General features: G+C 38.5%; 1 protein-coding gene across 1 annotated transcript in view; it reads left to right on the top strand.

Moving 5' to 3' along the window:
- The first annotated feature begins 296 nt into the window (after nt 1–296).
- SH3KBP1 (SH3-domain kinase binding protein 1) overlaps nt 297–11,757 on the top strand; it is a 220,850-nt gene continuing 209,389 nt past the window's right edge. Inside the window, exon 1 of the mRNA XM_009325486.1 lies at nt 297–342. Coding sequence (XP_009323761.1) covers nt 301–342 — 42 coding nt within the window. The 5' untranslated portion in view covers nt 297–300. The remainder of the gene's footprint in view (nt 343–11,757) is intronic.

Here is an 11,757-nt window from a genome sequence, read left to right as displayed (position 1 = left end):
ATTCCTGTGGTTTTTTTACTTTGGCCTCTCTTGTAGCAGTTACCCACAAAATGTTACCTACCTGTTGCCTATTTGTGTGCTCTCTTGGTTAAGCTGAATGTAGTACTTTCAGTGAGAATATATAATTGGAGTGGTGTTTTCTTATTCCTTTCAAAGGCATGGAAACTTAAATGTAGTCAATAATTATGCATATGTGTGTTTCTCTTTTAGTGGAGGCGATAGTGGAGTTTGACTACAAAGCTCAACATGATGATGAGCTGACGATCACTGTAGGTGACATAATCACCAATATCAAGAAAGATGATGGAGGCTGGTGGGAAGGACAGCTCAAAGGCAGAAGAGGTTTGTTCCCTGACAACTTTGTAAGAGTGAGTACAAAGTGGAACTGTTCTTGTGTTGTGTGTATACGTTTTGTGTACTGTGCTGTTTAGGCTAAATATCACCCTTTATATCATAATATTTCTTATACCCAAAACCATAATATGTTGCAATACAATGTTCTATTGAGGCTATGTTACAAAGAAAAGATTACTTTCTTTGCAAAGACAATGTAGTTTTCATATCCTGAAAATAAAAGTACCTACCCCTACGTTTCTCTGCTGTTCAGTGATTATGTTTGACTGTGTGATCTGGGAACAAAGTGCTTATATTAGAACACCTTGTATGTCACGGCATTTGCAATATTTTCTCTTTTCTGGAACTGCTGCTTCTTCTCCAGAGTGCTTTCTTAGGTTTTATAGAAGCTTTTTGTGAATACTTACTTATTCCTGGCTAAACTAGTTGAGAATAATTAAAGTGGATTTTTCCAAACAGTTGCCTATAAAGACTTAAAAAAAGAAAAAAAAAATCATTACTTTATATTTCATGTAGTGTACCAAATAACTTGCAGTAATACTGGTGTTAGGAAAGCCATTAAAAGTTTTAGAAATATGTATCTTTTTCACTGGGCATCTGTGTGTGAGCGTATGTCTGCACATATGAGACTAGCTGTTAGTACCTCTGGGCCTCCTTGATTTGTCATTGCAGACCTAGGCTGTTAGTTTCTATAAACCTCCATAAACTTGTCTCTCCACTATGGAAAAGAGAGCAAGAACTACAATAAATTACATAAATAGGTTTTACGTTAATCTGTTACTACAGCTTCAGAGGATCTTTGGGACTTTCCCCTTTCCAAGGATATAAGTATCTTTTTTTTCCTTCTTCTAACTGTGTGAGCCTGTTCTGTGTTTAGACATACGCACATAATGAAGTTTTTTCATTTTGCTTCAGTAACACTGCATATGTCGAGGTAATTTGGGAAGTGGTTCAATGGCAAACTTACCAAGCCCGTAGTGGGGGGCGGGGATGGAACATGGGAGCCTCAGGTGTTCCTGTGGGGGCAAACATACTTGCATCCTAATCCTTGTTGTTATTGCCAAAAAGAAAGAACAGCTCTGTGTCTGTCAGGCGGCAATGATTAGGAGGAAGTAACAGCCTCAATGAGATGAAAGGGAGTGAAGGAGGAAAATGGATACCCTGTTTCTTGTTAACCTCTGAAAATCCACACTCTGGGGTGGGGGAAGAAACTATTTTGGGACTCATTGTGTATTGATAATATTTTTCTGCTTGGACTCTGATGAACTGTGAAGTTCTGTGGGACAAAAGCAGACTTCCTCTAAGCTTTCTCCTGGCTGATATTTGAAATCTGCTGCTGATTTTAGGAGGTGTTGGATTTAGTGTCCTAAATAAATGCGGCCTATGAATTTCTCTTAAGAAAATATCATAATCTAAGTATGAAGGTTTGCAAGTTCTCCCCCTTAGTAGCTAATTTTTAAGGCCTCTTCTTTCCAAAATGACTTCAAACTGTGGCATCCTGTCATATAATTGAAAAATAAATAGCTTTTTCTCAATAGGAAGTTCTAAACCAACAATAAATGTTTTGGATTTTGTGTTCTCATAAAATATCACTACCTGCTCTTTGCTCTCCCCCCCCCAGCTTTTTTTTTTTTTTTTTTTTTTTTTAAATCGGCATCCAGGGCTGTTCTCTACAGAACTAAAAACCGCATTAAATTCTTCCTCATTCTCAGCTTGAATGCAAAGTCAAATGTTTTTCATAGTTGAGCATTCCCTCTCTAATTAGGTAACATGGAGTGGAAGGTACAAACTTTCTTAAAGTATAGTTAGTTTATGAATATCTTGAGTGAAAACCTTTATTTTTCTTCAGTTTTTCTTGTGTAAAGCTCCTTGTATCTGGAGGGCTATAGTCAAACGTAACAGCAGTCCCATTAGAAAGCTTGTTGAGTGTAATCATTCTGTCCACTGAGATTATAAGTAATTGTAAACTTTCAGTTATAGAAAATATTTTAACAAGTGCATGCAAAGTCGAGCTCACCAGCAATCAATTCATGCCCCATTGCTATTCTGTTGTGTCAGCAAGGTAATTGGGAGGCAGGCAAAAAGGGATGCTACAGATGAATGGTGGAGCCGAATGCAACTCCAAATTCCCATTCCTTATCAGAATTGGTTGTAAGAATAGTTACTTGAGGAAGTTATTCAGCGGTAAAAATAACTGATGAAATTCTTGAGGTACTTTGCATTCTACCTTCAAGTGGAGGGAATAATTTCTTATGGAAAATAGCTTTTCCTTCCTGTGATTTGATTTTCTTTTGAATAAATTCATGACAACATTCCAAAGAACCTGTTGGGTTTTGCAAAAATTGAATGTTTGGGCTGAATTGAAACCACTGAATTAACACAGTAAAGAGGCCTGAGTGGTCTCGGTTAGCACGTGTGCATAAATTCTGGAAGTGCAGTTTGCAGAGAAAAGAGTTTGGAAGAAAAGATGTACAAATCAGAAATGGAAAAATTAGGGAAATGCAATATATTGGAATGTTTATGAAAAGGCATTAATACAAAGTGTTACTTAAGAAAATAAAAAAAAGAATTTCAAGGGAGTACTAGGTTGTGATGTGGAAAAGACATTTGGAGTTGCCTGTAGCAAAAGCGGTTTTAAATTTCACAGAATAAATGCAAATTAGGAGACCACTGAAGAGTTGTCTGGAGACAGATGTGAGAAAGAAAGAGGAAAGGGGAGGTAGCAATGATATGTATGCAGTACATGTGCAGCTATTTTTTTCAGGGGACTTTCACTGTGAAGTTGTATCAGAGGTGCTTCCTGTTCTTGAATCTGCAAAACAACTGCTCTGAATTTTATATATTTTTATACATACAGACACGAAAAAACACAGATTCATACCCTTCTTATGCTCTGCAATTCAATATGCAAGGTGTAACAGAAAAGGTATTTGAAATGTCTTTTCTCTTTCCGTTTTCACTGCCTATTAGTCTGCAGCTATGGTCACTTGGAATATTTTGTGGGAGAAGTTTGTCTAAATATGAGAAAATTCTTTGGTCTGTCTTTAAGATCTAATTTACTTCTGTGGGTCTTTGTAGATATCTACTTTTGTTAGAGATAGTGATGCTGAATTTATCGTAAGAAATGTATGAAATGCGTATCTGGTTGTTGTCTTTTTTCTTTCAGTTTTTCAGTAGAGAAACAGAAGTATGAGTGGAGAATTACGTACTGTTCCTGGTTGTCTGTTTTACTCCTCAGTTTTTTAGCTGAAAAAGAGGAGATAGCAGCTGTGATTGCAGTGTAGTTCATTTGCATGGCATAAAGTTGGTCTTCGATATCTTTCTAGCTTGAAAACGTCAACTTGAAATCCAAAATCCTTACTTTTAGAACCAGAAAATAAAGGGAATGTGGATGATGTGTAGTATATTAGGGTTTTTTTAAAATACCATTAAGAGACAGGCTTTTGATTTTTTTCTGGTCTTATTTTAATAAATTCCTTGTCTAACCATGCTCTGCAGTGTAAAACTGTGTTTGTGAGTGTGACAGCATCTGAGACAGTTAGATTTTGCTGATAGCAGATGAAAATGTAGAAAGCAGGAAACTGTGGTGCAAAGCCATGCTTGCCAGTTTTAATTTACAAACCCAATTCTATGTGGGATTGTGTAACATTATACTGGCAAACTGCATGTGCTGCGTGTGACAACCTTCAGGCTTGTCTGTACTCCAGAGGACTTGCCAATATTGCTAGCAGAATTGGGGAGGTAAATTTATTTTAAAATTAGCAAGAAGTGTGGTGGTACTTTTTTTTGAAATTGTGGAGTATAGCTTGGGTTTTAGAATCAGTGAAACAGGACAGGGGCTTTATGTAACTGTACTGCTGCCTCAGGTCAGAACAGCAACTTAGATTTCTTGTTACACAAGCAGAATGCAGTCTTTAAATAGTGCAAATTAGTTGTAGGATGTCAGGGATGTTCATGCTGAATCATAGGTACACGGTGGAGATCCTTATCTGTTGCTTGTCACTTAATTTTCTTCTCTGTATGTTTTGTTTGTTTGGTTTTAATCTTCACAACCAGTCAGAGGCTGCAGGGAATCGTGAGTGAAGCTGAGACCCTTGTGCTTGCTACGCACTCCACACAACCCTACTCATTCCTGTTAGTGCTTTCCTAAAACCTGTCATAAGTCTGGGCCTCTGCACATGCAGGGGCCCTTTACAGCCGTAGTTTGGCTCCTGGGCGGGAAAAGAGAATATTCCCCATGTCCTGGCAAACTTTGGTTCCTGCAGCGCTTTCTGCTTGCCCGGGCCTCTGGCTGCTGCTTGGTATCTGTCAGGTCAGAGAACCGACCAACTCCTGTTGTCCTTCCCTCCTGCTTTGCCTCTGTTCTCTCTGATACCACTGTGCCCGCCTTTGCTTCAGGGCTTGTAGGTTCCTATCACCTTCACTGCTCTCCTAAGTACCCTGAATACTATTAATTAAGTGATGTCTGGGTCAGCTTTGCCTAAGTAGCCACCTCTCAAAGTTGTGGCATCTGCCGAGGCACTGAGGTTATATGCAGACTAGGGAAAGCGGTGTTATTTCTGTCTGTACCTGAAAAGATAACTTGCTTTATGGGTCAGTGAATTATTACGGGGTTTTTTACATACTCGGCAAGAATTTGCAATTCAATTACTGAGCTTTTTTGTTGGAAATGTTAGTAGAATACTGCCTGTGTATTTATTCTTAGGAAATGTTTTAGATTATGGCATCCTAACTGTTATGTCATCTTGGGAATGAGAGCCAGGAGTACTAGTTTCTTATTCAGAGTTCTGGGTGTGACCATGAAAGTTGTTATCCTTATGGTGAAATACAAGAGACTATAATTGGTGAAAGAAACTTTCAGATAGGTTCCATCATGTGAAAATGTTGTCTCTTTGAGCTTTTGTTTCTGTCAACAGCAATGAGGATTTTGTGGGGAGAAACATAGCATCACTGATGTGTTATTATTTATTGTTGTTGCTGTTATTACTCTTACAATGGTGAAAGCAAAACTAGTAAAACAAAGTCTTTCTCCCACTCCCAGTCCATCTCCCCCCCAAAGACACAGATCCACCAAGGTGGTCTTGTACCAGTCAATAGTCTCTGACTTGGCAGTGTTCACTCTTCAAAGGGAATTCAGCACGGAACAGCAGCAGCACTCTGGGCCGTCCTGGATGCCCAGAGCATGATTGCAAGTAATGTCACGCCTCAACCTGTTCGTCTGGCTTCAGAGGAGGTGGGGGGAGCTCCCAGTGAGGCAGCTGCCCTGAGTGTTTGGCCTGGAAGTGATGTGAGACTCCCTGGCAGTGACAGCGGCTCTTTCCCATTCCCTGTCGCAGGGAACTGGTGATATTCTCAGCTGAATGGGAAGGGTGCCGTGCTCACTGCAGTCAGCAGAATGGATCCCGTATGTTTGTCATAGGGGCAAGTCTGGTGTTGGCTGTCCTGTTGTGATCGGTTTGTTGGATATGTTTTGATGGCAGGCTTTGAGGGGGGATTATTGGGGGGGACGGAAACAGAGAGGAAAGAAGGGTTGCTGTTTGGGGCTGTCAGCTGTTGGATGTTTCGTGGGAACCAGTGTATGAACTATGTAAAACTGAGAGGGTTTTAAATGTGTGCGGCAGTCGTGCAGTGGACACATGGTAATGTGAAGCTTCAGTGTTAAGCTTTTAGTGACTAGTACTTTATATTGCACCAAGTTATTAGTAAAAAGTAAACTTCTGAAAAGGCAGTGGCTTAATTGTAATTATATGTTGATAGAACTGGTGAAAATTTAAGAGTTTGAAAACAAAATGTATTACTTTTCATTCTTTAATATGCATTGTAATTGCTGATGTTTAAAAAAAACATACAAAGAAATATTCTTATTTAAATACACGTAATATTGCTTCACTGATAGAGATAGTGTAGGTAGTATAAATTGATACACTAAGGAGACTCAATTATTTCTTCTTTTTGCTCAGGTTTGTCTTTTGTATTCTTAAGAAAACCTCCGTAGAGTATTTCTGTTTAAAATATGCCATTGTGTAAATTGTAAGTTAAAAAAAAATACAATTTTATGCTAAAAAGGAAACTAAACACTTCTTTTTTTTTCCCTTCCTGAGGCTTCAAGCCATGAGGAGGAGAACAACCTAATCAGAGATTGAAACAAGGACCGAATGTGCTATCTAGAAGTTATATTTTCAAAGGTATAACTTCTTTGGAGCTCTAATATCATAATTCTTTAAAGCAGCTTCAGTTTCTTCAGAACTTATTTATATATTATTACACAGGGAAGTCAATGTGGTTTTGGCAATAGCCTCTTAAAGTAGTTTCCATAAGGATTTATAGAATTGGCAGGATTAGATGGTTGACGGTGTTTCTCCAACCTAGTCCTAAAAGGTTGGGAGGCAAAGAGAAGGTGTCCTGACCTTGTGCTTTCTCTTCCCTGAAGTCAGTTTCTTTTTTTTTTTTTTTCTTTCTTGGCAACTTTCCGAGCTCTGGATGTTTTTATTTTCTCTGTAGCTTGTTTATGTGTGGATATGTTAGTAATCCATGTATTTTGGTCTGATTCCTTTTTACACTTGTTCTGGCAATTGTTTGAGCAGGCTGCTGTGAGAAACTCTTCTCTGTAGGTAAAATCTGTAGAGGTGCTTAGCAGCATTTGCATAGAAACGTCTTTCAAAACGTACTTCTACAGTTTTGGATTTGCAGCGAGTACAGCTGTGTATCTGATTTTTCCCGACAGGACCAAAAACCTTGTTAGAATTCTTAAAACACAATAACAGAAAACACAAGCTCCTAGCAACTGAACTGCAGTTCAGTCCCGCTGCTGTTTGAAGCTAGTGTGAGAATGCTTGTTGATATTTCCACGTTTCTTGCAATTTGATTACATAGCCCTGAGATGGTTGCCCTCAACTTTAGGAAACATTATCTGATTTTGATGTTTTTAATGTTTGCAAAAAAGGGTATAAGAGAAACAGTATTCTGGATGCCTGTGGTGTAACTACAGCATTTAATAATCGTAATTGTGAAGGGTTGTGCTTGCATTCAAGCTTAGTCTGCCAAATACTCCATTTACTCCATTAGAATGATCCAACCTGTATCCGGACCACATCTACTGATTGTCTTTCAGTTTGTATTAATGTTGAGTAACATTAACAGTAAGTAAGAATGAAGATGAGAGCAAGAGGGACATGTGGGAAAAAGAAAAGCTATCGGGGATTGTAAGACTAGCTGTTCTAACTGCTGCTGTCATGACTTAATGGTACAGTGTACTTCTGAATATTCCTGTTCTGATCAAACGCTGTAATTTACTAACAGTAAGTATATGTGCGTGTGTGGGGGGGTTGTTTGGTGGTGTTGATTTTTTGTTTGGGTTTTCTTTGTTGTTTTTTGGTTTTATTTCTATGTACAGAAGTGCTGTTTTTTTCTGAAGTATCATATGTAGACCATTTAACAGCTTTAATATAACAGCTTTCATGCTTTTATAAAGTGCATATCAACTGGAATGGCAAACTATTTGCAGTATTTGCTATTGGAAGTAGTATTTGACTAATTAGGTATCTTTGTATTCAGTGTCTGTAAGTGCTGCAATTCCCTCCTAGAATCTTTTGGGAACTATTTGGGAAGCTGATGGTGGAGACAGAGTCCTTAAAGGGTCCCCCATTTCCTGCCGTCACCTAATTATTTACTCTACTAGAATTTCACTGGCGCTGTTAGTAAAATTATAATATGACAGAGTATATTAGAGCAGTTTAGCTTTATGATCAGCACATGTTGTTCTCTTCAGAGTTGGAAAGAGACAAGTATACGTGAGTCTCTTAATCCTCATTTTTTGGCTCTGTTACAGCCACATGAAATATATTATTGTTTATATATAGACACTGTAGTCATTCAGTTACCCTTGGAAAAGACAAAGATGCAAGTAAACTACCATCATGTAATAGGATGAGTTATTTACTCACTCTGACTTCAGACTCCTTCTTCAGTGATGGATACTTAGTGCTGATGGTTGTGATGGGAGGTGGTGAGGGATGGAAGGGAAGAAACAAGTAGAGCATACATTTTTAAAAATAACATTGGTACCTCCCACTCAGGGAGAAGGAACAAGGCCAACCTGTCATCTTTACAGAAGGTGGTAATGCCTTCTGATTTTTTTTTTTTTTTTTTGACTGGGAATATTGAGAGAAATAAATGCATCACAAGTCATTCAAGACTGTGCAAGGTGTTGCGTGTATGTATCTGCTGCTTCACAAAACCTTGATTTCTCCATTTCCCACTGCATGGGGACTCACTGCACCCTTTGAAAGATTAATTTAGTATTCATTCTTCCAGAGAACTTGCATTCGCCTTCCCAGAGGCTATAGGCCAGTATTATCAAAAACCCTGATTCAAAACAGCTTCCAACAGAAACGGTCTCTAAAACAGAAACTTCTTTCATAACTTTCATGATTGCTTATGGTTACAAGTTATTGCCGTTATTTTGGCTGGTTCGTGATAAGAAGTTTAGCTAAGCTTTGGTTTCCCTTTTAGACACGCTTAGGTGAGTTTAGGCGGTCTGATTTATCTGTCTGTATTTACTTATTAATTGATAGCCCAAAGCAAATGAAACTCCTTTTTATCCTTTTGGCTGAAAATGATTCTCTTCCTACTTGGAGCCAAGAGCACCGTGTCATCCGGCTTTCCTTTTGCCACCTGTGTTTATCAGCTTTTTGGTTGCTTGAAAGGTCTTTTTGGTTTTTGTTCCCTTGCCACAAGCTTCCTTATCATGCTGTCCCCAGGACCCTGCCAGCATGTCAGCAGACTGCCCATCTTACTGCATGTTGCTGTCATGTTGTCTACATTACGTGGCCATGGCACTTCAGAGACATGGTTCATACACTGTTGTCAGCCATTGCCAAATCACTGGCCCAATGAACACCTAATAACTGTAGATAGAAGAAGGTAAGGTGCAAATCTTAGTGTTTTCTTTATCCTTCCCTAATGTCCTATGTCTCAATTTTATTGTACTATCAAGCACAAAGACAAAATGTAACCTGTTCCTCCTTTAAAAGTCCCTCTAAGGTGACCTGAGTTATTCTCCTTCCTGGGTTGAATTAGAGAAATATAGATGGAAAAATGCCTGTAATTCATAACTACCACGTTAACTATCTTGAATAAAAAATATCTAAAATTTACCCACCAAAAAGCTGCATACATGTCTCAGGGTAGCTTTCAGCAAATTTTTTAATGCTTCACTTTCCTTTTAGAGGAGGCTACTTCTAAAATTTAGTTGAATATTTTCTATACAATTCATTTCATGGAAAAAAGTACTTGTAAGTGGAACTACCTGAAATTTACTGTTGCGTATGTACAAAAGGGCATATGCTCAGTTGTTTTCCTCTGTTCCCATGCAGCTTCTTCATTTTGCGACCTTCAGTCAATTCAGTAATGCTCTGTGGTGTACTTTTATCTGTTTACCTTTCTTTGACTCTGTGGGATCTGTACTTTCAAACTGAAAGCACCTGAAGGCCTATGGTTTTGAATTTGAGTTGATCAGTTCTCATGAACAGGTTGTCACAAATAATGACGGTTAATTCAAAACCAAAAACTGGTGTATTACTCGTGTTTTGTACATGTACAGAATGCTAAAGCTAAACTGAAGTCCTAGAAGTTAGGATTTGTGTTAGCTTGCTGTGAGATATGGCCAGTATTTTTCCCTGTAGAAGGAAAGATCCGATGTACTTTGAAACCTCCTTAACTGAACAGCTGAGGGCTGATCCTTTAAAAACTATTGTACAGTAATAAATTCCCTGTACAAGTAGTTCACTGAAGTTGATGGAATGACTAGGAAGACACAACTGCTTACACGCACCAATTCTTGCAGGACTGAACACTGCTTTTCATAGTCCTTAATTGCTCTGCGGTACTGTGTAGAAAACTTCCCAATTTCTGTATAGTCAGCCCACATGTTTTTAGTGGGTCATTTGGACTTCTGCAGCCTTTCAGACAATGTGAAAATTTTTTAGAAAATCTAAGCAAACTGTCTGGTGGACATCAGAGGAAAATTTTGAGTAAGTGGAGGGAGAGGAATGCCTCATTAAACTGTAAAATAAAAGCTCTTTTTTAAAATATAATCCCTTTAAAAATGTTTTCAGCAATACCTATGTGTGCATGTAGTAGACACGCATAACATATGTGTGTGGTATGCAGAAATAGACAGTAGGTTTAAAACCAGAACATACAAGTTAAGGTATCAGAAATTATTTTTAAAGGGACTTTTATTTTACAAAATAGAGAGAGAGAAAGGAAATGTATTCTCTGGTCTCATTCATTAATTCGACCTTTTTTCCTCCACTAAGCAATTGTATAATGCTGATCTTTTACATCAGAAATGGAGTTTTTAATGAGGAAGTAGAATGTGTGTTGCTCGCCCTTCTGAACCTCGGTGACACTTGCAGTGACACTCTGTAATATTGACCCCATTTCTTTGTGCTGGGATTTTTACCTTTTCATTGTTTCCTTAGTGAGTATTCAGATATTTAGGAAAGGGTAATTTTTGGTTGGTCTTTTTAAAGTGAGTATACTCTACTCCCAAGCAGGTTTTTTTAAGGCTAATGTGTTTCCATTAGAAGCTGCCCTTCTCTTCCCTTTCCCCTGCCCGGCAGCTTCTGTGTGGGTTTTATTTTGTCATGAAGCTGAAACTGGGTGTACAAGTTACAGGGTTGAAGAACTCCTTCAGGGCTTCCTTGCTCATGCCTGGAGTTACTTGTAATGTGTTGGTAACCTGCCTCTCCAGTCTCTGTACCATGTCCTTCTGCTGTCAAGTTGTAGGTCCATGACACTGAGCTCTATAAAGAATGAGAGAAAATATTTATTATAGCTGTGTTAGAGAGTGGTTTTTATTTGAAGACTGGTTATATTAGCAGCTTTCTCGGTCATGCCTTTGAGCCTGTCTGTTCTAAAATGGGCTACTCAACTCCTACCATTGAAGAATGTATGTGGAAGGACAGACAGGGAGATGGGATCTGAGTTTTAACAACCAACATCACCAGCATTTGCTAATGAATGAGTGCTAACGGATGTATTTGTTTCCTACTGATGTTTTCAGGCATTCATAAAGCAAAAACAAGATTTACAGGGAGAGGCTAAATTACTCTCTCTTACTAAATTGCGTTGTTGGAAAGATTGACTAGGCTCCCAGACTCAGTATCCCCTCGTCAGATCTGGCACAAGCAACAAAATTAAAGATAAATACTGGCTACGGGCAATTATTTTTAGTTAAGGCCAATTAATATTAGCTGGTTAGACTGCTTGAGAGAAAAGGGAAGTTCGCATCATCGGAGCATGATACATAGTAGCAGGAGGAGACCTGAACTTGAAACAGCATTATTACTACTGTGCTGCCTTTATAATGATACCATCATTTTACTGAACTTCACCTCA

This window comes from Pygoscelis adeliae, unplaced genomic scaffold, assembly GCF_000699105.1.
Source record: "Pygoscelis adeliae isolate BGI_AS28 unplaced genomic scaffold, ASM69910v1 Scaffold386, whole genome shotgun sequence".
Classification (NCBI taxonomy): Eukaryota; Metazoa; Chordata; class Aves; order Sphenisciformes; family Spheniscidae; genus Pygoscelis; species Pygoscelis adeliae.
This window is presented reverse-complemented; position numbering and strand designations above follow the sequence as displayed.